Source organism: Pan paniscus, chromosome 10, assembly GCF_029289425.2.
Source record: "Pan paniscus chromosome 10, NHGRI_mPanPan1-v2.0_pri, whole genome shotgun sequence".
NCBI lineage: Eukaryota > Metazoa > Chordata > Mammalia > Primates > Hominidae > Pan > Pan paniscus.
The window spans coordinates 36698901-36723741 of record NC_073259.2 but is presented as its reverse complement, the minus strand read 5'-3'; the positions used below and the strand labels follow the sequence as shown (position 1 = coordinate 36723741).

General features: G+C 51.4%; 1 protein-coding gene and 1 pseudogene across 7 annotated transcripts; one reads left to right on the top strand and one right to left on the bottom strand.

Annotated features, from left to right (window-relative positions):
* Positions 1 to 2729: 2729 nt before the first annotated feature.
* On the top strand, positions 2730 to 8577 carry SLC26A10P (Solute carrier family 26 member 10; annotated as a pseudogene). The gene is made up of 14 exons (XR_010108821.1): positions 2730 to 3226; positions 3708 to 3865; positions 4036 to 4200; positions 4463 to 4619; positions 5336 to 5418; positions 5564 to 5711; positions 5801 to 5914; positions 6611 to 6688; positions 6778 to 6873; positions 7638 to 7754; positions 7895 to 7928; positions 8008 to 8102; positions 8182 to 8236; positions 8354 to 8577. The product of XR_010108821.1 is annotated as a Solute carrier family 26 member 10 (transcript).
* Positions 6186 to 15946, bottom strand: B4GALNT1 (beta-1,4-N-acetyl-galactosaminyltransferase 1). 6 transcript variants are annotated; one of them, XR_010108820.1, is made up of 12 exons: positions 15534 to 15672; positions 14686 to 15352; positions 13971 to 14135; positions 13751 to 13857; positions 13249 to 13289; positions 12923 to 13103; positions 11819 to 11917; positions 11484 to 11674; positions 10893 to 11168; positions 10389 to 10662; positions 9434 to 9733; positions 8153 to 8288 (listed from the first exon to the last, which is right to left on the bottom strand). XR_010108820.1 is itself a non-coding variant. In XM_063593035.1 (11 exons), exons 2-11 carry the CDS (start codon positions 15132 to 15134, stop codon positions 9516 to 9518), a joined length of 1968 nt encoding a protein of 655 aa, XP_063449105.1. In that variant the 5' UTR covers positions 15135 to 15352; positions 15534 to 15946; the 3' UTR covers positions 6186 to 9515. The 6 variants fall into 6 exon arrangements, 5 of the variants coding, with proteins under 5 accessions (XP_063449105.1, XP_008976735.1, XP_014202621.1 ...); XM_063593035.1 differs by having other exon boundaries at positions 6186 to 9733; positions 10389 to 10629; positions 15534 to 15946; XM_008978487.6 differs by having other exon boundaries at positions 6186 to 9733; positions 10893 to 11033; positions 15534 to 15945.
* Positions 15947 to 24841: the final 8895 nt, after the last annotated feature.

The following is a 24841-nucleotide window of genomic DNA, read 5'->3' as shown; positions in this document are numbered from 1 at the left end:
CCGAGGCTGCTGTCTTGGCAGAGGGAAGGGGAGGCTGTAGTGGGGGTAGGTGGGGTGAAGTGATATGGAAGAGATTGGTTGGCCCCAGCCATTGGAGGAGGGGGTCTGGTGAAAGGAGAAGGGGACAGGGTGTAAGATAAAAGATGTTGCTATCTTTGTCCCTCAACTGCAGTTGCAGCAGTTGAGGGACAAAGACTGAGGCATGGAACCACTGGAAAGCCCTTAGATTCTTCTTCTTCCCTTTTTTTTTTTTTTTTGTAGAGTTAGGGTCTCACTAGGTAGCCCAGGGTCTTGAACTCCTGGGCTCAAGTGATCCACCTGTCTTGCCCTCCCAAAGTGCTGGGATTACAGCCATGAGCCGTTGCATCTGGCCAGCCCTAGATTCTTGATGTATCCTCTTTACCCAGCCCTTCTTTTTCCCTACCCACCCTGTGGTCTAGACCCCACCAGAAAGCCCAATGCAGTGTGACTTCTCACCATTCCCCCAACACCCAGATACAAAAGCACAAAATGCCAATGTACCTTTCCTTCTGAGGCTACCATGTTCAGCTGAGGGAGGATGGGAAGGTGGAGAGGATCCTGGGGGCTGCAGCCTTTTCCTGGCTCTGGGTCTCCTTATCTTTGCTCTCTGCGAGGTCATAAGCCATGTTCATAGTGAGCAGAAGGGGATTCTTCTTCAAGCCATGGACCCAAGAACGGACAGCCCAAGGGGATCTTCACCCCTCCCAACTTCTGGGAGAGCCGCTGGAACAGAGCGAGCCAAACATTCACACAGCCATGTCCAGATGCCCTGTCCTGGGTCCTTAATGCATCTCCGAGTCCACTGTATCCATTCGTCCCTTGGGCTCAGTCACGTGCACTTGGGCTTCCTCAACAGACAATAGACTGCTGGGGTGGGAGGGTGAGGAGGAGAGCTGGAGCCTCCCTGTGGGCCCGAGGTCCCTTTAGCCGATAATGGGGGGGGATTCCTAAGGGGGGTACAGGACGTAGCGCCCAGATAAGACTTCTGTGGAACAATAGGAGGAACTGAAGAGGAGAGACCCACCCTCACTGCACCCCACCCCCCGGGCTTTGGGGTCGTGGACTGGGGGACCAGAGGATCATGGGGAGGGGTGCCGAAGATTCTTGTGAATGGGGGTGGGGGATCATGGCAAACAGCAGGATTCTGGAGTTAGAACCTTTATATTTCTTTAGGAACCATAGGGACACATGAGCGGGGTGGCTGACCTCTTTGAACTTAGTTTGACCACATATGTGCTTTTGAATGCCTACTTTGTGAACAGCATTTGTTTTTTGTTTGTTTGTTTGTTTTTTGTTCTTTTTGAGATGGAGTCTTGCTCTGTTGCCCAGGCTTGAATGCAGTGGCTCAGTGGCTCCATCTCGGCTTACTGCAACCTCCACCTCCTGGGTTCAAGCGATTATCCTGCTTCAGCCTCCTGAGTAGCTGGAATTACAGGCACCTGCCACCATGCCCAGCTAATTTTTGTATATTTTAGTAAAGACAGGGTTTCACCATGTTGGTCAGGCTGGTCTCAAACTCCTGACCTCAGGTGATCCACCTGCCTCGGCCTCAAAGTGCTGGGATTACAGGCGTGAGCCATTTCACCTGGCCTGTGAAAAGCATTTGAATGTGATAAATGGTGCTTCAGATTTTTTGGTTCCTAAGAAAAAAATATCCTGTGGGTTCAGTATTTCCCCTGAGGCCCTGAACTAGGCCCAGCCACTCCTCACAGAGGTGTGGGTGCTGGTTCTGTCATTATCCCTCTCCAATACATGTGGCTGCATTCCATGTCAGTAGGACATGAAACTGCTTTTTGGAACCAGCTGTGCCCCATGAAGATGTGGGTCTGGGTGAGGTTCAGGATGGGCGCTGAACTTTTTTGCTCTGGCTGGGAGAATGTAGTGGCTCAGGGAAGGACCAGTGACCCAAGAGGAACCAGCCTCTCTCTCCGCCCAAGGTGCCGATGGGGAAAGGAACCGGGAGTTAAGTGAAAAGTCTAAGGAAGGGTAAATAGCGGGTGTTGAGTGTCGGGGTGCGCTTGCCTTTCGGATTCTCTCTCTCTAATATCTACACATTTCCACAGCCACCCCAGAGCCAGCGATCAGATCCGGCCAAGGATGTCTGCAGAAACGCCTAACATAGAGACTCTCCCTCTCCAAGCCGCGGCTCTCGCCAGACCCGAGAAGGTCCTCAAGCGAGGGTGACCTCAGGGCCGGATTGGACCCTGCTTCGTGGGAGGGGGGACTCAGGGCTTAGCGGGCGGAGGAGTATTTAAGACCGGGCGGAGTTGGAGGTGGCCAAGGGCAGAATGAGCGGGATTCAGGGCACCAGGACCTACCCAGGCGCGGGGGACACCTCTGACCTTAAGTACCCCTTGGCAACCAGGCTCAGGGAAGCTCTCACCGAGGCTCGGTTCCATCAGCTCTTCAGGGGCGAAGAGCAGGAACCGGAGCTACCTGAAGAGCGCGGCTTTCCCCGGCTCTTCGGGCTGTGGAGGCTGCGGGCTCGCGCTTGTTCCGGGACGGGGGCGTGGCGCCTGCTGCTGGCTCGGCTGCCCGCGCTGCACTGGCTGCCCCATTACCGCCGGCGGGCCTGGCTGCTCGGAGATGCGGTGGCCGGAGTGACCGTGGGCATCGTGCACGTGCCCCAGGGTGAGAGGCCCTAACAGCAGCCTGTCGGGAGCACAAGCTCTAGAGGGCTTCCGGGAGGAGGCTTAGGGAGCTGGGAATCCGGGAGCAGATGGTGGGTTCCTGCCGTCGAGGGTGGGAGAGAGGGATCTGAGGCCAAGTTTGAGGTAAGGACTGTGGAGCTCCATCAGATCCCCACCCCCACCTCCCCTCATCTGCGCAATCCTGCGAGAAGCCTTAGACAGGTTCTGGCTCAGAGAACTGGAGAGAGGCACAACGCCTGGCCCCCAGGACTTGGCCACAGCGTCCCTGACCTTGTCTGCTCCATGACCTCTCACTGAGGCCCATTAACCCCTCAGTTCCCTGATGAGGCTTGATTTAGCATCCTTGATGTCAGCTCCTAAGAGTCTGGGAAGTGCATTTAAGTCCTGGAGGTTGGACAAGGCCCCCTCCCCACAGCACACCTTTCCATCCACTTCTATCCCAGGCATGGCTTTTGCTCTCCTGGCCTCCGTGCCCCCGGTGTTTAGACTCTACACTTCTTTCTTCCCCGTCCTCATCTACAGCTTGCTAGGTACTGGGAGACACCTGTCCACAGGTGAGTGACCAGGGACTTCCAATGACACTTCTTCCCTATGGGATGAAAATGGACAAGGGCTGTTATTTCCCTTCTTCCTAATTTCATCTTCACCTCTCCTACCTTCACCTCCCTCCTTGCCCAACCCTGCCAGGAAACTGACCTAGGCAATTCTTGCTAGAGTGGGTGCAAAGAGGTGGGAGTTTACCTGAACTTTTTTCCCCTATGAAATTTGGTTAAAATGAACATCTCAGGGACTTGGAAGGGGAAGAATAGGTGCATGGTCCCCCAAAGGGGCACGCAGTAGGCAGAGAATCTGCAGGAGGGAGCAGTTTTTGCCGGCTAGCGCAGCTCTTCGCGCCCCACAGTCTTGACCGGGCAGCAGCCTTCTTGGAGAGCCGAGTCTGGCAGCAGGATCTCGGACCCAAGGCATGGACCCTGAGCTGCTGCCCTGCCCAGGGCTGCACAGCTGGTGATGTCTGCATTTGTCCCCCGGCGGCAGGAACTTTCGCCATACTCAGCCTCATGACAGGCTCGGCCGTCGAGCGGCTGGTGCCGGAACCCCTCGTGGGGAATCTGAGCGGAATCCAGAAGGAGCAGCCGGACGCTTAGCGGGTTGGGGTAGCCGCGGCCGTGGCCTTCGGGAGCGGGGCGTTGATGGTGAGAGAGGACCCGGGGAGGAACCCGGGGGGATCCCTGCTGAGGGGCCAGGGAAATTGGGCCGGGGAAGAGGGAGGGACCAGCTTTCGGCTTGGGTTCGGGAGGGCGGAGGTGCGCGGGGTTGGTTTGCTCCTCCTCTAGATGGTGACAGCGCGTCTTCTCCCCCACAGCTGGGGATGTTCGTGCTGCAGCTCGGCGTCTTGTCCACCTTTTTGTCCGAGCCTGTGGTCAAGGCGCTGACCAGCGGGGCCGCGCTGCACGTGCTCTTGTCCCAGCTGCCGAGCCTCTTGGGGTTGTCCCTCTCGCGCCAGATCGGCTGCTTCTCTCTCTTCAAGGTGGGGGTGGAAGAAGAAAGGAGAAGGGGCTTCTAGAGGTCCCGTGAATAGGGAAACTCGAAAAGGGAGGAAGGACGGAGGGTGGAGGGGTAGTATGTGACAAGGGAGCAGGAAAGGAGGTTGGAGCCACGTGGCTGAACGAGGGCGCTGAGGAGGTGTAAGCCCTGGTGGCACTGGGTAGAGAAGGCCTCGCTCTGGGGGTCCCGCGCCGGGGCGCATGAACCCTGGCACGGGGCCCTCTGCTCATCGCCCCTGCCCTCAGACGCTGGCCTCCTTGCTGACTGCGCTGCCTTGGAGCAGTCCGGCCGAACTGACCATCTCCGTGCTCAGCCTGGCGCTGCTCGTGCCGGTCAAGGAATTGAACGTGAGATTCCGAGACCGGCTGGCTACCCACGCCGATCCCGGGGGAAGTCGTCTTGGTGAGGATGGCCGTGCGCGCCGGCCCCCTGCCCGCGCAGACCCTGCCGTCCTGTGGGAACTGGCCGCTGCCGCCCCCTGGTGGAGTGCAGAGAGGCCACGGAACAGAGGGCCGGCTCACACTTTCCTTGGCCTCCTGCAGAAGGACGCTTTGACCTTCCACAGCCCCCCTCGACACTGTCCTACGTCTCTCACGGAGCACCCCCTAGACCTCTTGGAGTTTCTTCTGCCATCCTACAGCGCTCCCTTGAGGTCTTGCTGGTCACAGCACCTTCTCTGACATCTGTCCTCACCAGGGTCCTTCCCTGTAATTCACAGTGCATCTCCCTCTCCACCCTCCACCGACATTTCTCTCTCTCCCCAACTAAATAAACGTTCCGCGTCTCCACAGATGCCAGTATATCACTAGATATCGTCCAGCTTCCCTCTTTGGAAGGCTCAGTGGCATCTCTTCATATCCACCATCCTTCACAGAAGCGTCCTCTTACTTCCACGGCTCCAGGCTCTGTGGCCTCAGGCATATGTCATCCCTCTTTCCCAGCTCTACACTACAAATCAGTTGTCAGGCCCTCATCCCAAACACATCCCCGCTCCCCCAGGTGCTGGGCTCCTGCAACCAGCTAGGCCTGCATTATGGTCCTCTCTCATGGTCAGCCCCTTCTAGCTTCTGCCAGGGACCCCATCTCTTCCCATGCCTTCATTTTGCTCTCTTTTTCAGGTGCTTCTGGCCTCCGTGCTCTGCTTCACCTCTTCTGTGGACACAAGATACCAAGTCCAGATAGTGGGGCTGTTGCCTGGAGGGTAAGAGAATGAAAAGATGCCAGCTTTCTCTTCTCCCACCTCTCCCACCCAACACTCCCTCTTATCTCCACCCCCCATTTTCTCTGCCTTCCTTATCTCACTGAAGCACCTAACCCCTCCTCACCATGGATCCCTCCCTCTCCAGATTTCCCCAACCCCTCCTCCCCAACCTGGCTGAGCTGCCCAGGATTCTGGCTGACTCGCTGCCCATTGCACTGGTTACTTTTGCGGTGTCTGCCTCCCTGGCCTCCATCTATGCAGACAAGTATAGCTACACTATTGACTCCAACCAGGTGGGACTCTGACTGTGGATCCCAACCCTCTCATTTGACTTCCCACCATGCCTTTGTCTCTCCCACTTCATCTCACTGTATCCCTCCAGGAGCTCCTGGCACATGGTGCCTCCAACCTCATCTCCTCCCTCTTCTCTTGCTTTTCCAACTCGGCTACACTGGCCACCACCAATCTACTGGTGGATGCTGGTGGGAAAACACAGGTAAGAGGGCATCCTTGGATGAGGAGAAAGGATGGGCCATCCAGGCAAGGTGGCGGTGGTGGAGAAACAGGTGGAAGATGGCTAGATACCCAGGTGGCACCTATATAGAGAAGACTGGGGATCTGTGAGAAAGGGTGACTGAGGGGATGGAATTATAGATAGGAGAGATGGAAGATAACAATGTTCCAGTAAGACCTTTGTAGGCTCTAAGCACTGAAAAAGTTTATGGTGCCCCAGGTGTGGTTCAAAATAAAAACACAAAACTATAAAATAAACTTGAGATAAAATTCTTATTTTTTTCACACAATGACATTGTCTTTTAAAAGGAATATCACATATCAAAGTCTCCCCCTAATATTTTTGGTTTCCCTTACTTTGCTGGTGCCCTAAACACATATACCCTGCTTATAGGGTAACCCAACAGTGGCTTTTAAGGTGGAGGTGGGCTGCAAAACTGGGGAACTTGAACAACGGACATCTACAAGGAGACTGGTGAATAATGGGCATTTAATTAATTGGGGGGAGCGGGAGGGTTAGATGTGAATGGCAGAATATTAAGAAGGGGGTTGTGTGGAAGGAGATTTGGGAGAAGGGAGACTTCCGAGGAAGATTAGGCAGAGTGGGCAGGAAGACCAGCTCTCATGTGGGGGTGGGAGGCTCTCTTCCTTTTTTGCTCCTGTTCCTCCTTTTCTCTAGCTGGCAGGCCTCTTCTCCTGCACAGTGGTCCTGTCGGTGCTGCTGTGGCTGGGGCCCTTCTTTTACTATCTGCCCAAGGTAAGGAGCAGAGGAGGCATGAGCATGGCTGGGAGGGGTAGCTGTATTCCAGGACATCGAGGTAGTCAGCCCACCTCCTCTGCCTCAAGGCTGTCCTGGCTTGCATCAACATCTCCAGCATGCGCCAGGTGTTCTGCCAGATGCAGGAACTTCCACAACTATGGCACATCAGCCGAGTGGACTTTGTGAGAAATGCCATTACCCCCAGATTGCCCCCTCTCATCTTGTTAGCATCCCCAGCCTCTGCCCTGAACCAAACCTAATTGTCCTGGTCTTAAGTTCTGCAACCCACCCACTCCCCCAGCAAACATAACTCCTAGTATGCTTTACTCACAGGCAAGGGAAAGGATGGGGTTTGAACCCCTTTGACCTGAATATTTGTAACTTCCCAACTGGTGCGGGTCATTACATTTGGTGTGTGTCCCATTGAATCAACCCTGTTGTTTCCTTCTGTCATGTTTTCTACTTCCTGGGTCATCTCTCCCCATCACTTGCCTTGGTAGTCACTGCCCTGGATCTCTTTACCCAGCAGTGATGGCCTGGCTTTTCTTTTGGGCAATCCACCCCTATCCCTATCCTGCAGGCTCTGTGGATGGTCACCTGGGTGGCTGTAGTGACCCTGAGTGTGGATTTGGGCCTGGCTGTGGGTGTGGTCTTCTCCATGATGACTGTGGTCTGCCGCACCCGGAGGTGGGCATAGAGATGAGTGGAGTTGAGGTCGGGGCAGGGGAAGAGAATGAGGTGCTTGGGGTGACTCTCCAGCCAGGCCAGGCTAAGCTGGAAATCTGGCCCCACCTTCTTCCCTAGGGTGTAGTGCCTGGCACTTGGACAGGCTGAGGGGACAGAGCTCTACAGACCACTCAGAGGAAGCCCCAAGGTGGGTGGGCTGCAGCCAAAGACGGAAGGGAAGATTAGCCCCAGACATTTCTCTGATCCTTTGACCTCTTAGCTCCTCCAGGTCCCGGGGCTCTGCATCCTGAGCTATCCAACACCACTGTACTTTGGGACCCGTGGGCAGTTTCGCCGCAACCTGGAGTGGCACCTGGGGCTCGGAGAAGGAGAAAAGGTGAAGGAGCTTGGTTTAGGAGGGATGTGGATCCTCAGGGAGTGGGAGGCAGGTGGGTGTTCTGAGGGGGATCCTTGTGCTCAAGGGGTGCATGTTCATGCTGTGTTTCGGGAGTGGTGACTGCCCTTCTTTACTTATAGGAGACTTCAAAGCCAGATGGCCCAATGGTTGCAGGTGAGATGGGGTGACAAGAAGGAAGATTTGGGCATGTTGCATGGTGACACCTGGGTACTCCTGTCTTCTCCCATTCTAGTTGCTGAGCCTGTCAGGGTGGTGGTCCTAGACTTCAGTGGTGTCACCTTTGCAGATGCTGCTGGGGCCAGAGAAGTGGTGCAGGTGAGGGAGAGGGTAGGTTGAGGAGAAACCCCTTAGCATCTCACTCATACCCTCTGATCTGGGACTTAACCCCTTTGCCCCATCCCTGCAGCTGGCCAGCCGATGTCGAGATGCTAGGATCCGCCTCCTCCTGGCTCAGTGTAATGGTGAGATGTGTGGAGAAGAGCGGGGCCCAGTGCCTGGGCAATGACTGGACACCTGCGGGAGGGAAAAGGACCCGGTGTGGACTTAGGGTCTCAGAGTCTGACACCCTCCCCACGTAGCCTTGGTGCAGGGGACACTGACCCGGGCAGGACTCCTGGACAGGGTGACCCCAGATCAGCTGTTTGTGAGTGTGCAGGATGCAGCTGCTTATGCCCTGGGGAGCCTGGTAAGGGGCAGTAGCACCAGGAGTGGGAGCTGGGAGGCACTGGGCTGCGGCAAGTGAGGCAGGGGTAAGTGGCTGGAGACCCAGGGAGAGGGGTTTGGGAAAGGGTCTGAGGAAGATCAAGAAGAAAAGGGTGGGGACAGAATGAATAGTAGATTGAAGACCAAATCAGGGAGCCCGGGCTGAGCTATGGGTGAGGAACTGAAGAACTCAGATCCCTAAGTAGGTGGGGTACCCCTGAGAGGACTGCCACATTTCATTAAGGAAGAGGGGTGCCTAATCTATTCCTGACATGTCTCCTCTCTTCTCCAGGAGCTCACTGACCCAAAGATTTGCACCGTGTGGGTCTGACCTCATCATGTGGAGTGCAGAGGGCCCTGATGACATGTGTGTGATGAGGACCATGACCCTTGAACCCCCTTACCTAACGTAACTAATAAAATGAAGCTGAGAGCTTTGGAATCCATGAAGTGAGTCTAGGTGTTTGCACAGGGACTCTGGTGCCCCTTCTTTTGTGCCCACAGCATTGCAGAGACACAACTAAGAATGGCTTTCACCAACCACCAGCCCTCACCCCAGCCCCAGAGCCACAAGTTCTCTCTGTGGGGGTGGGGCTGGAGCAGGTACACAGAGTACTGGATCTGAAGATGCGGATGAGGGGCACAGTCTTGGGATTATGTGTTGGGGAACTTCCCCACCCCCTCGGTCCCAAGATGAGAGGACAGTGTTTCCACCTTAGGTTCTTAGAGTCCCTCTGGGCTCTTTGGCACTTGGAAAGTGATCCCCCCATTTCCTGCCCCATGAGAATGGGCAGGGGGAGGACTTGGCACTGGCTGTGGGAGAGGTTATGGCTCCACCAGGCCTCTGGGCACTGGAAAAAGGAGGGGTGTCACCAGGACAACCCCTACTGGGCATCAGGTTCTGAAAAGGAAGAGTGAGGAACTAGAGGCTCAGGGACAGCCAGTAGAGTGCTCACAGGGTGGTGGGGTTTGTTGGAAATTCCTGGCAGGGACAAGGAGGCAGGCCCAGCCTGACAGTCAGAAATCCCCAGCGGGCCATCACTGGGAGGTCATGCACTGCAGACGGTGTTTGAAGAAGAGCAGCCGGTGTTTGGCCATCTGGCTCTCGTCCAGTGATCCTGGGTAACGGTACCGGGCGTAAGTCTCTGCCCCGGCATCCCTTGATGTCCAAGGCAGCTTCAGTTTGGATGCATGATCCACCACGACGTCGGAGCAGGAGCCAACCCGAAGGGAACCAAGCCCATCCAAGAAGAATTCTGGGGGTGGAGGGGAGTACACAGTGAGGGATCCTGAGGGTGCAGAAGGCCGACTGGTAAGGGAGAACTCTCAAATTTAGGGTGTGGAAAGTGTGTGTGCAAAGGCTTGTTTCTAAGGACCCTGAGCATGTAAATCAACTCCCTGGGTCTCAGTCTTACTCTTGTGTAAATGGAGTCAATATACTTGTGCTTTGAAAATCGAAAAACCTACCCCTATTCCCAGAGGTTAAATAAACGCCAGATGGGTTGCACCGACTGTGGTCTGAACTAGGGGAAGCCCTGGGAGTAGAGTAGGGGTGGCGGGAACAGTGATGGGGAAGCTTATGGGAGCCCAGCGGCTGTGCTGGGAATGGAGATTCAACATGGCACATGTATACACATGTAACAAACCTGCACGTTGTGCACATGTACCCTAGAACTTAAAGTATAACAAAATATATATATATTTATAAAAAAAAAAAAGAGTATGCGGGGCTGGGAGAGGGTGGGAGCTGTCTCTCGCCCAGGTGCAGGTCTTGGTAAATCACTGCAGAACTGTTCTAGGGTTCCCGGTGGCGGCTGGGCGCGGGTGCAGCCTAGGAGGAGAGGCGCGTGACCGTGCGCCAGCTCCCCGTGGGGCTCCTGCCAGGGTCGACCGGGAGGGGGTGCCACTCACCCAGATGAGCCACGCGGCTGAGGCGGGGGTCGAAACCGACCTCGCGCACCTTGTCAGTCCGCGCCAGGAAGAAGTTAACCACGCCGTCGGTGACCACGCAGCCCGGGAAGCCGACGAGCTCGTGGTGGAAGCCGCGCCTTTGCCGGAGGCAGTTCCCGAGGCCTGGGGCGCCGGGCTCCACGCTCAGCAGCTGCCGATAAGTGGTGGCAAAGCCGGAGATCTCGCGCACCGCGCCCCCCACCTGCAGGGAGAGGGAGGTTGCCTCCAGGCGGGCCTGGGATAGGGGACCCGAAGGAGTCAAGGTCTGCGCTCCGGTGCCTTCGGGGGTACCCCTGCCCCATCCTCTTCCGCTTCACCCCTGCAGGACCCAGACAGTTCCCAGGCCCCACTTCGTGGTTCTCTCTTTGTCCTAGGGCTGGCCGTTCCTGGCCGCAGGGCCCCCGCTGTGGCCTTAGCCTGTTCAAGGCCCTTCTCCACCCCCACATCCTGCAGCCCCTGCCCTACCAGGTCCAGCGGCGTCCGCTCCAGCACGTCCACAAGCCTCTCCAGCCGCGTCCGCGCCGTGAAGACGAAGTCGTCGTCCACCCACAGCACGTACTTGGTGGTTACTTGGGACACGGCCAGGTTCCGGCCTGCGAACCAGCCCTGGCAGAAAGGTGTGTGTGGTTGGGGAGGCTGCAGAAATAGGACATGGCCCTCTGCCACCTTTCTTTCTCTCCCCCGACCCTTCTCAGCTTGTATTCTTCTCCAGACTTTTGAGTGCTTTCGAAAGGCCAGGAGCTAGGTAAAAGAAATGCAGATCCCCACAGAGGTTCCAAGTCAGTGGTCTTAGAATCCGTTTAATTTCCGTGTGCATTTATTTATTCATTCATCAGCTATTTTATTGAATGCCATTAGGCACTAAGCACCATTCTAAGAATTCAGAGAGAATTTCCTGCTCCCACGAAGCTTACATTCCAGGAATCCTCATGCTTAACAGGCACCCCATGATTCTGAGGCAGGTGGTCCTCGAATCACTACCCTGGAGGCTGCAGATTGAGGGCACACCCCCTGCGGGAGTCCTCTGGCCTGCCGTTCAGCCTGCTAGCTGCACACCTTGCCGAAGGGCATGAGATAGTGTTCCACGTAGGGGCCACTAACGCGCTCTGGCTTGTCGCTGTCGTCAGCGATGACCACGGTAACCGTTGGGTAGAAGCGGCGGATACTGGTGATGAGAGCCCGTAGCCGATCATAACGGAGGAAGGTCTTGGTGGCAATCGTGACTAGAGCACTGATGTTGTACTGGGCTGAGATTGGGGGCACAGGGTTGGGTGCAGACAAGGAGGGTTGGGAGAGGGGAACAGGTAGATATCCCCTCCCCGGACTGCCCTCTCCCAACTTGCTCCCCACCAAGGCTGGTTCTAATATGTCCCTGCCCCTACCAGCCTCACCTCCCTGGGGTAGAGACCCAGGTGGGTACAGCCGAGGGTTGGGCGGGTGTCTTATGCGGATAGTGAAAGCAGCCTCATGTCCCTCGGTGGAGAACCGGACTGGGAAGAAAGGACATGGCATTTGACCCTGAAGGGTGGGATAACATTCTGTTTTCAGCCAATCAATATTTAAGTGCCTACTCTGTGTCCCACCTTTCTAGGCCTTGGTGGACAAGAACAGAAGGTTCTTACCTTCATGGAACTTACATTCTAATGGGTAGGAGAAAAAACAACAAAGAAAATTTTAAGTAAAAGCTAACCTTTATTGAGCACTTACTATGTGCCAGACCCGTTAAAAAATTACCTTAAATATATGCACTCATTTTATCCTCATGATAGCCCTATTAAGTAGATTCCTACAACAGAAAAAAAAGCTGAGACACAGAAAAGTAACTTGCCACATTTACACAACTATTAAGCAACAAAACTGATAGCAACCTAGTCAGTCTGGTGCCAGGCTAAGTAAATTAAAAAATTCAGATACTGGTAAGTATTGAGTGGAAAATAAGACAAACAAGTAATGTGATAGTGAAGAGGAGGCATTTGAACTGAGATCTAAATGACAAGAAGAAGCCAGTCTGCAAAAATCTGGGGAAGAGCATTCCAGGCTGAGAAAATAGAAAGTGCAAAGGCCTTAAGGTCGAAGCAAACTTAGTGCAACAAACCAGCTTTGGGGAGAAGCAAAGAGGGCTTTTAGGCCTCTTTTGCTGGAAGAGAAATGGGATCTCAGGAAAGTAAAGACCTTTGCCCTCTAGTAAGGGGTGGGTTGGGAATATAGTCTTCTAACTCCTTAGACAAGTCTCTTCCTGGGGCCCCCCACAGTTGGCCTAAAGGGGAGACACACCCAAGGCTCGGGTTTCCCTCTGGCCTGCTCCAGCCCCAGATGAACAAAGGCCCCCTTTCTCCCTCTGGCCCTGCTGGTCCAGTTGAAGCACCCATTGTGTGGCTGGACAGCTCTGGCCATAGCCCAGATGCCTCCCATGCCCTCTGCCATTTGCCCACTCCAGCCTTTCTGGTTCTTCTCTGTTTGCCCAGCCTGCCCCTCTCTCCACCCAGGCCTCGCACCTGTGTCTGCTGTGTTGGTCTGGTAGCTTCGGCTGCTGTAAGTGACCAGTTGTAGTTGCCTGTTGAGTTGGTCCAGCCCTGGGCTGACAAGGGTGAGATCTGCCTGACCCTCTCCAGTGAGAGTAACTCCAGTCACTTCCCCTGCCACGTCCCAGGTGCCTAGGGAGGCAGTCAGGTTCACCTAGGAGGGGATTGGAGAGTGCAGGGTTAGGCCCCAGACCCACTTCTTGCCTCCCTGATTCGCCCATCCTTCCCTTAGTAGCCCTGCCTCCCTCCCAGCATTCTTGATGCCTACTTGGCCTCCTTACCATCTTGTTTTCTCTCACCTGGTATACCTCCTGACCAGAAGCTGCCTGAAGGCTCAGCCCTAGGAGAAAGGAGTGGGGGGATCAGAATCACATAGGCAGCCCTGAATTCTTTCTCATTTTCTCTCCCTGCTGTCACCACACACAATAGAGAACTTTCCACCTATTCTTCTTATTGAGGCCTCAGCAGGGCACACTGTATAACATAGCCTACAGTGACTGATTTTTGAGCCCGTCCCATCAAAGCTTGCCCTATGGCCTGCCCTGACCACCACTTAACCAATGGTTAGTCAGCAAAGAATAGATTATTTCCCCCAAAACTCCCCAGTTACAGTCTTCTGAAATTCCTAGAGTCCCTTCTGTCCTCACTTCCCACCTCCTAAGCCCCCTTTTGAGCTTAAGTCCCCCATTCATCAGAGGTTCCCACCTCCCATTCCAATCATCTCCCATTCTTCCCCACCCAACCTTGGGCTCTGCCACCCCCACTGTGGCTGAGGTCATCCTCTGGGACCCTCCTCCCTACCTGGCACCAAGATGCTCCTGAGGGGCTGAACTTCCACACCCTGTAGGGGGTACTGGAGCGGGGAGTTGGCAGGGGCTATGAGCAGCTGGTCAGCTGGGGACTGGCTCCTGGCAGTGGAGGAAGGAGAGGACAGAGCAGAGTCGGGGGGAGAGGGTCTCTCCCTCCCGGCACAATCACTGCTCTCCCCCTGTGGAGTCATGCGCTTCTTTCAAGCTGGTACCTCGACAGAAAGGCCTGGAACTCCTGCTCTCTTGTGGCAGAGGCAGCCCTCAGCTCTGCAGGGTCAAAGGCCTTGGTGAGGTCAATAGCTCGGACTTGTTTCTGGAAGGGGAGGGGGAGGCCCCCCCCACTGGACTCACAACTGCAGTTGTTCCAAGCCAGCAGCCTGAAGGGGGTAGGTAGTGAGGGTCATCAGAGCCCAGCTACACAGCTCCATTCATCCCATAAACACTGACACAGCACCCCACACCTTGGCCCTGCAATTCTGTCTGTCTAGGCTCTGTCCCCTTAAATGCTGCCCTTCAAATAGTCCTCGGGAGGGGGACCAAGGATCGGATGACCCATCCCCTAAATCTGGATTTTAGAGTTGTAGGATAGGGCCAATCACCAGGATTTCAGGAGCTGCCTACCCACCAACCAGGACCCCACCTGGAGCCTCTTCTCATACCTGAATCAGGACCTCAGGGAGTCTTTCAGGGCCCTCCCTTGACTGCACAACCTCCCACGCCCATCCCCATCCTTATCCCCATGGCAAGGTTCAGGGAGAACAGATTTTCCCCAGCCCAAGCCTCAGCAGCCTCCCACTTCCACCTCCCACTTCACTCCACACAGCCCGTTAGGAGAATGCAGGCATCTGAGCCCAGCAGTGGAGGAAACAAAAGCCCCCAGACCACCCCCAGCGAGCGCTGCGCTGCGCCGCCGCGGTCGGCACTCACCCCACTACTTGCTCCTTGATCCTGACCGGGATGTGTGCGTAGCGGGGCTCAGGAGCAAGATCTGGCAGCTCGGGCCTGCGGGGGCTTTGCGGGGGCGCCCACGGCGCAAGAGGTACCCGGAGGCCGGGCGCGTCCCGGGTGCTCGCGTACAGGAGCCCCAGCGAGGCGCAGGCGAGCAGAAGGACCAGAGCGCACAGGGCCCGGCGGCCCAGCCACATCCTAGGTGGGGGTAGGGTGGGGAGTGAGAAAGGGAGGGAAGAAGGGAGGGCAAGGGATGGGGCCCTTGGCCCCCGCGTCCTCAGAGGCTCCTGCCGGCTCCCAAGAGCGCTCTCCACTCCACACATCGCGCTAGGGTTTGCACTGCCAGCCGCGGTTTTCCCGGTACCCCTCCCCTCACTTCCCAGGCCCCAGGGTCTCCCGGCCTCCTTTCTTCTTGCCCTCTCCTGCATCTCGGTTTCCTCTCACACCCGAGGCCTGGCATCTTAATGCTGAAGACATTTGGATGCCGCGGTTTCGACGCGGCCGTGCGTGAGCGGAAAAGCCCCGCTCTATCAGGGCAGTGGCAGTCCCCAAGCCCGCCGCCCGCCCTGGCCGGCGCGCCCCCGACTCCTCAGTCCGAGCATCGCCTGGGCCGGGGTGGGCTGCGGAGGGCGGCTCCACACCTAGCCTGTCAGGAAAAAATGCAGAATCACGCCCGTGCTGGCGGGCGCCCCCGGCGGAGGTGACCCGATGAGTGGCCTCGGGAAGCGGCGCGGGGGACAGGGTGGACCGGGAAGCGCGCCTCCTCCCGCCTCCTCCTCCTCCCCTCACCAACCAATCCCACCCGCCCCCCACCCCCGGGCACTGACCTGTCTAACGCTCTAAGGCAGCGGCAAAATTTCGGTCCGGGCTGTGCCGGGCTCTCGCCCCGGCCTGAGGGTCCTCATGGGGCTGGGGGCTGCCCGATGGGGGAGCTGGGCATGAGCCTGAGGGTGTGGGGGACCCTCCTGCCTCTGGAGCGCGCCCGATCCCTCCCGTCTTGGAACTCCCGGGGCTTTTGTGGAGCGCGGCGCGGTGGTGGTTCTGGGCGTTTCCTGCCCGGGGGCGGTTGGCGGGGCGCGACGACCAAGTTAAGAGTCTGTTGCACCCCAGCCCCGGGGCAAAGCCGGGGATCCCTGGCTCCGCGTCCCACTGGCAGCGCGGGGAGGGCTCTGGCCGCCGCCCGGCTCTTCGCACCGCAGCGCAGCGCGGCTCAGCTCCCGGCTCGTTGCGGCTGCTTCGGCTCCGCGCGGGGAATGCGAGCGCCCCGGCGCCTTCTAGTGGGCGCGGAGGAAACTGCGGGGGCGCGGAGCAAACGCGGGAAGGTCCTCGCTCACAGCCCCCAGTCCTTAGCCTCCAAACACTGGCATCTCAACCGCCTGCTCCCACGACATCCATTCCGTTGCCTGCTCGTTCCGAGCTTGTAGGCAAGGATGGGCAAATAAGGGCTTTGGGAGGAGGTAGGGCGGAAGCGCGCTAAAACTCAAGTCAAGTTTGAATGTTAGGGTGAAGATAAAGGAAACAACCCCTGGAAAATAAACGCTCTGCCTGGCTAACAAAGAATGAGGCACAGCCTCCCTCTCCCCCTCCTCCCCGCCCTGCCCCCCATTATTTAACAGACACTCAAGAGATACACACTGGGTAATTGAAGGCCCTATTTCCCCGAACTGCCGCTTGGTGCAACCTTGCAGGAGGAAGGGAACCCCAGAGAGGCCAGATTGGCGGTAGTTCTGCTTGCAAGCCTTAGGTCATAGCCTGATACCTCACATTGCCGAGAATCGGAGTTCTGTGGCTCCATGGTTCTAATAAAAGATGCATCAAGATTCAATAGGAAAAAAAGATATAACAAGAAATATAGAACATAACGAAAATATGTGTGTGTGTGTGTGTGGTGGATTATTGAATGAATGAATTTTATACAAACAAATGACTAATCAGCTGGGGGGAAAGTGGAATCTCTACCCTTCTTACACCAAAATTCCAAATGTATTAAATATTTTAATATTAAAGGTGAAATCATAAAAGTAGTGAAAGAAATCATGAAACCCGGCGCAGTGGCTCATGCTTGTAATCTCAGCACTTTGGGAGGCTGAGGCGATAGGAGACCAGGAGTTCGAGACCAGCCTGGGCAACATGGTGAGACCCCCCCACCCCGTCTCTACAAAAAATTTAAAAATTAGCCCAGCAAGGTGGCTCACACCTGTAGTCCAACTACTTAGGAGGCTGAAGTGGGAAGATTGCTTGAGCTCGGGAAGTTGAAGCTGCAGTGAGCTAAGATGGTGCCATGGCACTGTAGCCTGGGTGACAGAGCGAGACTCTGTCTCAAAAGAAGAAATCATGGAATTTTTGTTTTGTTTATGATCTTGGAGTAGGGAAGAGATCTCTAAGCCAGATGTAAAGGGAAATATTAATAAATCTGACTATATGAAAAACTTGAGTGAAGAAATTAACATACACTAAATTTGAGAGAGAAATGACAAACTGTGAAAAAATATTTGTAACATATAAGACAGGTATACTTTATCTGGTTGGTGCCCCCAGCGGAGATGACCAGGAATGAATTATGAACCATTGAAAACATAGGAATCCCTGACTCCACACTGATAATACATAGATAATTAATTAATTAATTAAATGAATGAAGGAGAAGGGAGAATGCCAATTAATAAATGTGGAGGGAGCTGATGGAGTTGGAAAATAACTATTTTTTAAATTTTTATTTTATTATTATTATACTTTAAGTTTTAGGGTACATGGGCATAATGTGCAGGTTAGTTACATATGAATACATGTGCCATGCTGGTGTGCTGCACCCATTAACTCGTCATTTAGCATTAGGTATATCTCCTAAAGCTATTCCTCCCCCCTCCCCCCATGACAATAACTATTTTGCAACCATCAATGTAAAAGTTGGTTTGGGCAAGAATTATCAATGAATGCTACTTCTAGGGGGAAAGTTTGACAGAAGCAGCATATGTACATAGCTTAAAGTATCTCCCCATAGTTGGCTTATTCGTTGCAAGAGGAAAAATTGTAACCGCGCAGTGGGAAAACCAGACAGCACCTTGACTTGGTGGCCAAAATTAACATCACCAATGAGGGACAGAAGAATATCATGTGCCTCCAGAAATGCTCCCCAGAGAAAGCATGACATCATTTATGTAGTGATGTGGCTGGGAATACATAACTTGATTTTAAATACAAAGAAACAGACAGACCCCAAGTAAGGAATATTTTCTCTGTATAAAAGAAACAGGCTGGGCACGGTGGCTCATGCCTGTAATCCCAGCATTTTGGAGGCCGAGGTGGGTGGATCACTTGAGGTCAGGAGTTCGAGACCAGTCCGGCCAACATGGTGAAACCCTGTCTCTACCAAAAATACAAAAATTAGACGGGCATAGTGATGAGTGCCTGTAATCCCAGCTACTCTGGAGGCTGAGGCAGGAGAATCGCTTGAACCCTAGAACCCAGAGGTGGACGTTGCAGTGAGCCAGGATCGCACCACTGCACTTCAGCCTGAGTGACAGAGCAAGACTCTGTCACAAGAAAAAAAAAAAAAGAAACTTAATACAAAAATTAGCCAGGCATAAGCTGGGCATGGTGGCTCACACCTGTAGTCCCAGCTACTTGGGAGGCTGAGGCATGAGAACCACTTGAACTTGGGAGGCAAAGGTTGCAGGGAGCCAATATTTCGCCACTGCACTCCAGTCTGGGTGACAGAGCAAGACTCTGTCTCAAAAAAAAAAAAAAAAAAGAAAAGAAAAAGAAACTGGCTAGTAGTTTTAAAAAATGTCAGTCATGAAAGACAAAGAATGAGGAACTGCTCCAGATTAAAGGAGACTACAGAGACATGACAACTCAATGCAATATGTGATCCTAGATTAAAAGTGATATAACAGACATTTTGGGGGACTATTTAAAAAATTGGGGCCAGGTGAGGTGGTTCATGCCTGTAATCTCAGCACTTTGGGAGGCCAAAGTAGGAGGATCACTTGAGATCAGGCCTTTGAGACCAGCCTGGGCAATATAATGAGATTTCATCTCTACAGAAATTTATTTTTATTTTTATTTTTTGTAGAGATGGAGTCTTGCTATGCTGCCCAGGTTGGTCTTCAACTTCTAGCCTCAAGCAGTCCTTCTGCCTGGGCCTCCTAAAGTTTTGGGATCACAGGTGTGAGCCACCTAGCTGGGCTACAAAAACTTTTTAAAAAATTAGCCAGGTATGGCAGCACGTGGCTGTAGTACCAGCTACTTGGGAGGCTGAGGTGGGAGGATTCCTTGAGCCCAGGAGTTTGAGGCTGCAGTGAGCTATGATTGCACCACTGCACTCCAGCTTGAGTAACAGAGCAAGAACCTATCTTTTTTTTTCTAAAAAAAAAAATTGGAATATGGAAAGTTGATCGGATAAAAGTTGTTTTATCTTTGTTAAAAGATAAATGGTAAATATTAAATTTCCCAAAGTTGGTAACTGTGGATATGTAATAAAATATCCCTGTTCTTAGAGAATATGACCTAAAGTGTTAAAGGGTAAAGTGGAAGGATGTCTGCAATCTACTCTCAAATTGTTCAGAAAAAATAAATAATAGTAATGTGTATGTGATACATTTATATAATATATATGTGTGGTATATATAACGTATAATTTATGTTTTATTGTTAATTTGATAATTAATCACATTATTTATTATAAATTATATAGAATTATATATAGAGAGAAAATGATAAAATGTGACCAAATGTGAAAAATTGGTGAAGCTGAATAAATGATACGTGGGAGTGCTCTGTATTATTCTTTAAATATCTAAGTTTGAAATTATTTCAAAGTAAAAATTAAAAAGAAAAAAATCACTCCTTTATTTACTTTTGTTGAAATGAGTGTTGGCCAGGTGCGGTGGCTCATGCCTGTAATCTCAGCGCTTTGGGAGGTGGAGGCGGGCGGATCATCTGAGCTCAGGAGTTCGAGACCAGCCTGGCCAACATGGTAAAGCCCAGTCTCTACTAAAAATACAAAAATTAGCTGGGCATGGTGGCTGGCGCCTGTAATCCCAGCTACTCCAGAGGCTGAGGCAGGAGAATGGCTTGAACCCAGGAGATGGAGGTTGTAGTGAGCCGAGATAATGCCATTGCACTGCAGCCTAGGTGACAAGAGTGAGACTCCGTCTTGAAAACAAACAAACAAAAAAGAAAGTGAATGTCTATTTAATAATTTGGTGACGGTACTGAGAAATTGTTTTAGCGTGTAACTGTCACGCTTTCTAAAAATGACAACTAAAGTTTTTTCATAATGAAATATTAATAATTAAAACTTTCTAATAGAACTTCATATTAGTTCTTGTATCTCAGCATTTCATTCTATGATGGTGATATTTAGCCTCAGCTGAATACCGAAATACTGATTTTAATTCTCTCTCTCTTTTTCTCATGTTTTGTAGACATTAAGACTTTTTTTTTTTTTTTGAGATTTGAGTCTCTGTTGCCCAGGCTGAGGGGCAGTGGTGTGATCTTGGCTTACTGAAGCCTCCACCTCCTGGGCTCAAGTCCACCTCGGCCTCCAAGTAGTGGAACTACAGGTGCTCACCAACACGCCCAGCTGATTTTTTACTTAGTGTATTTAGTTGTCATGTCTTTTTGTTTCCTCATCTTTGAGGATATTAAACATACTTACAGTGGGCCCTCTGGGTTCAACAAGTGCAGTTCTGCCACCTACTGATCAAAAATATTTGGAAAAAAATAACAATATAGCAATTGAAAATAATACAAATTTTAAAGTGTAACAACGATTTGCACAGCATTTACATTGTATTAGGTATAAAGAAACTAGAGATGATTTAAAGTATAGAAGAGTGTGTACATAGATTATATATATAAATAATATACCATATCATATAAGGAACTTAAGCATTCTGGGATTTTGGTACCTGCAAGAGTCTTGGAACCAATCCTCTGCAGATAATTGAGAAATGAGGGATGACTATATTTAATTTTTTTTCTCCAGTTGGTCTATTATTTCTATTTACTCTAGAATAAATTATCTTGTGTATTAATATTTTTATCTTTCATTATGTTAATTTTCATGAAGAGCTTTGAAATTTTAGTTTGCTAGCTTGTTTTTTGTGTGTGAATTTCTTGTACGTGTGTGTCCTTGTTAGGGTTCATTGTAGCTGACAGAAACATTGTAGACGACAGGGGTTTATTTCTTGGTATTAGGGGGCTTACAATGTGATTTGGGGCCTGGTTTTTTTATGCCATGGGTGATAGTGCTTCCCCAGGCTTTTGGAAATATGTGGGGCCATTTTGGGTTGTCATAATAGCTGGGCCAGCTGCCAGCAATTGGTGGGCAGGTGTCAGCTGAGCTAAATGTCCTATGATGAACAGAACAAGCCTATGCAACAAAGACTTGCCCTTCCCTAGACACCGATAGAAACTCAATGGAGAAGCACTGCTTTAGGCGGAACTTCTAGAAACAGCTCCCTGCCTCCAGAATCACACAACTCTGTTGGTATCAGCAAAACTGGGGTCACAACTGCAGCAAGCTCTCTCTCTCTCTTTTTTAATATGCAGTCTCACTGTGTTGCCTAGGCTGGAGTGCAGTGGTGTGATCTTGGCTCACTGCAACCTCTGCCTCCTGGGTTCAAGTGATTCTCCTGCCTCAGCCTCCCAAGTAGCTGGGATTACAGGCGCCTGCCACCATGTCCGGCTAATTTTTTGTATTTTTAGAGGAGACAGGGTTTCACCATGTTGGCCAGGCTGGTCTTGAACTCCTGACCTCAAATGATCCACCTGCTTTGGCCTCCCAAAGTGCTGGGATTACAGGCATGAGCCACCATGCCCGGTGCAGCAAGCTTTCAAAACCAGGAAGCTACTACTTGCTGAGGAACCCCAATGCCTCTGCCACAATTTACATTAGAAAAGCAGACACCTTCCACTCAAGGTCCTCCCACGTTCTCCCATTTAAGCCCTATCCCAATTCAGATTTCTCAAGTGTGCACGTGATTGACACAAGGAACGCTAGCTCAGAGGGAGTTCAGAAAATGCAGTTTTTCATACTCCAGCAGAGTCAGATTCATTAGGAAAAGATTGTAATGGGTGCTAAATTTGCCAGTCCACTTTGGAGCTGTAGGTTTCCCTCTCTCCCCACTGCATGCCTTCATGTTAAGTGGTGCCAAGCCTGTCTCCACAGCCTAGAATCTACATTTGACAGGCAGGGGGATTACATTTAAAAAAGAAATCCAGGCCAGGCGCGGTGGCTCACGCTTGTAATCCCAGCACTTTGGGAGGCTGAGGCGGGCGGATCACGAGGTCAGGAGATCGAGACCACAGTGAAACCCCATCTCTACTAAAAATACAAAAAAATTAGCCAGGCGTGGTGGCGGGCACCTGTAGTCCCAGCTACTCAGAGAGGCTGAGGCAGGAGAATGGCGTGAACCCGGGAGGCGGAGGTTGCAGTGAGCCAAGATTGCGCCACTGCACTCCAGGCTGGGCAACAGAGCGAGACTCCGTCTCAAAACAAACAAACAAACAAACAATCCAGACAGTATGTTGCTTGATCCTACCCCCAGCCAGCTGTAGGCAAAGTCCAATTCTGCATGGCAGCCTAGAGGGCTGGGGACAGGGCTGGGCTAGCCTTGTCCTCTCTGCTCTTCTCAATCACTCTAGGCAAGTGGCTCTGGATGGATGGATGGAGCCCGGCTAGCAGTCACAACGTTATACAGCCGCTCCCTGTCATGCATCAGAACATCCAGTGAGTTTTCCAAAAGACCTGGGTTCCTGGCAGGTGCTGTTTCTTGTCGTGTAGCCCAGCAGACCTGTGACTTATGCCCCCAGCTGTTATCTTTCCCTTAACAATTCAAAGGATGCTTATTTTGTTTATTGAACAAGGCTTGTCTTTTTAATACATATTTGGGATATATTATCTGTCATTTTAATTTGATCTGTTTGGAGTGAAGGAAGGATTTTCCCTTGAATTTACTCAATCATTTTGATGGAAGTGACCCTACAAATTGTCTACTTATAAACTTTTTTTTTAAACAGGAAAGAAATTATACTATACACGTGGAACCCCATACTGCTTTTTTACATGACACATATATCTTGGAGGTCTCTTTATAAAAGCACATGAAAATGTCTCATTTAAAATTTTGCATATTACTACATCAAATGAATATATTAATTAACACTTCCTTTTCATGACAAACAGTGCTGCAATAAACATACTTGGTGAACTGTTATAAATATGCCTGATCTATTTAAACTGAATGCCAATTATTATGTCATTGTTCTTTAATTTAGATTTTTTGCTTAGATTACAGCAAAGACCAAGTTCAAAGATGTCAATCAGAAGAGGCAACCAAGAAAACTGTGAGCCAGTTAATGCTTGCCATACACACATTTATTTGCACTCAACAAGTTAATAAAAATCAGTGTATTGCTCAATTAGCTGGCGATGAGAACTAACAACAGGGAAGCCCCATGCTACTTTAGTGCCAGGATTTGGTCAGCTTTTCTTGGCTGTTTTCATCGAAGTATTCTTTTGCTCATGGATTTTGTTTACCCTAACCAGCACGAGGGAGTCGTAAAGACCTCACGACTTACATGAAATTGTCCAGTTACTCCAGAGAGATGCAGGGACAGTAGTGCTCTTGTCCTCCAGTGTTTGGTGGCAGGCTGGGATTTTTATGCTCGCTTGGGCTTTGGGTGTTTCAGACATGGCTTACATTCTATTGGTTCAATATTATATGATACTTCTGTGAAAGGAAAATAAGTCTTGGGGCCCCCCAAATCACTAAGTTAAAGGACAAAGTCAAGCTGGGAACTGCATAGGGCAAGGCTGCCTCCCATTCTATTCAAAGTCACCCCACTGCTCACTGAGATAAATGTATATCTGATTGCCTCCTTTTGAGAGGCTAATCAGAAATTCAAAGGAATACAACCATTTGCTTCTTATCTACCTATGACCTGGAAGCTCCCTCCCCGCTTTGAATTGTCCAGCCTTTCCAGACTGAGCTAATGTTCATCTTACATACGTTGATTGATGTCTCATGTCTCCCTAAAATGCATAAAAACCAAACTGCTCTGACCACCTTGGGGACATGTCATCAGGACTTCCTGAGGCTGTGCCACAGGCATGTGTCCTCAACCTTGGCAAAATAAACTTTCAAAATTAACTGAGACCTGTTTCAGATTTTTGGGGTTCACATTTTGGTAACCATGGGGGGATTCTGAGTGGAGATGCCCCTGACCTTTGACAAATCTATCAGTGCTTGGGACCAGCATGAGCTAACTTCATGGCTCAAACCAATAGGACAATTTGCTGAGGCCTAAGAGCACCCCCTCCAGAAAATCCCTGATCTCCCCAAATTTGGTTGAAATCTAAAGTTTATTTTGCTGTGCAACTCCTCTTATTTTTTGGAGTTTTACTGCTTCCAACAAGGAAGGCAAGATTTCCTGTTTCCATGATGATGGAAGGCAGGTAACTCCTTTATAGAGTTTCAGCTCGCTTCCAACAGGGAAGGTGAGTTTTTTTTCAGGCTTCTAAAGTGGTAGAGAGCAGTCTACAGCCTGAGACCCATCCCTAGGTAAGTAACTGAATTGAGGATTGTCGTGGCTAAAGTGAAAATTAACAACCAGCTGGTCTTAATTTCTCCTTACCATTAGAGCACTAAGTGATCACATAAGTTTACCTATTTTTGTTGTTGTTGTTGTTGTTTGTTTGTTTCTGTTTTTGTTGTTGTTTCGGTCTTTTTCCCATTGGGTTTGGTCAACTCTATCCAACTTGATCAAATACAAAGGAAGTTCCAAATTATGGGGAACAAGTCCTCTGAACTGCCTAAATTCCCACACACACAAAAAAGGTGGTGTGGTGGGGGCAAAAAATGGCCAGCAAAAGAAAAAAAAGGAGGAAAGATTTTTTATTTTGACTACAAAAGGGGCTTTATTTACATAACAAGGCCACCTTTTGCTAGCCAGGCCAAAGTGAAAGCAATGACTGTTGCCCCATGCTACAGTTTGATAGCTAAGGTTCTACTTTCTTTTTCCCACCATGACAGCCTGGGTTTTTGTTCCTAAATCAAGCCCTTTCTGGTTTGATACTTGGTACTTCTGAAATAGCAGCAATTTGTCTTAGCTGAAATATGATAAT

Coding starts and splice junctions, on each gene's coding strand:
- B4GALNT1 (XM_063593034.1), bottom strand. CDS start 15,134: ATGCAGGAGAGGGCAAGAAGAAAGGAGGCCGGGAGACCCTGGGGCCTG. Junction 14,136..14,685: donor ATCAAGGAGCAAGTAGTGGG/GTGAGTGCCGAC, acceptor TACCCCCTTCAG/GCTGCTGGCTTGGAACAACT. Junction 10,663..10,892: donor AGCGGACGCCGCTGGACCTG/GTAGGGCAGGGG, acceptor CCCCTATCCCAG/GCCCGCCTGGAGGCAACCTC.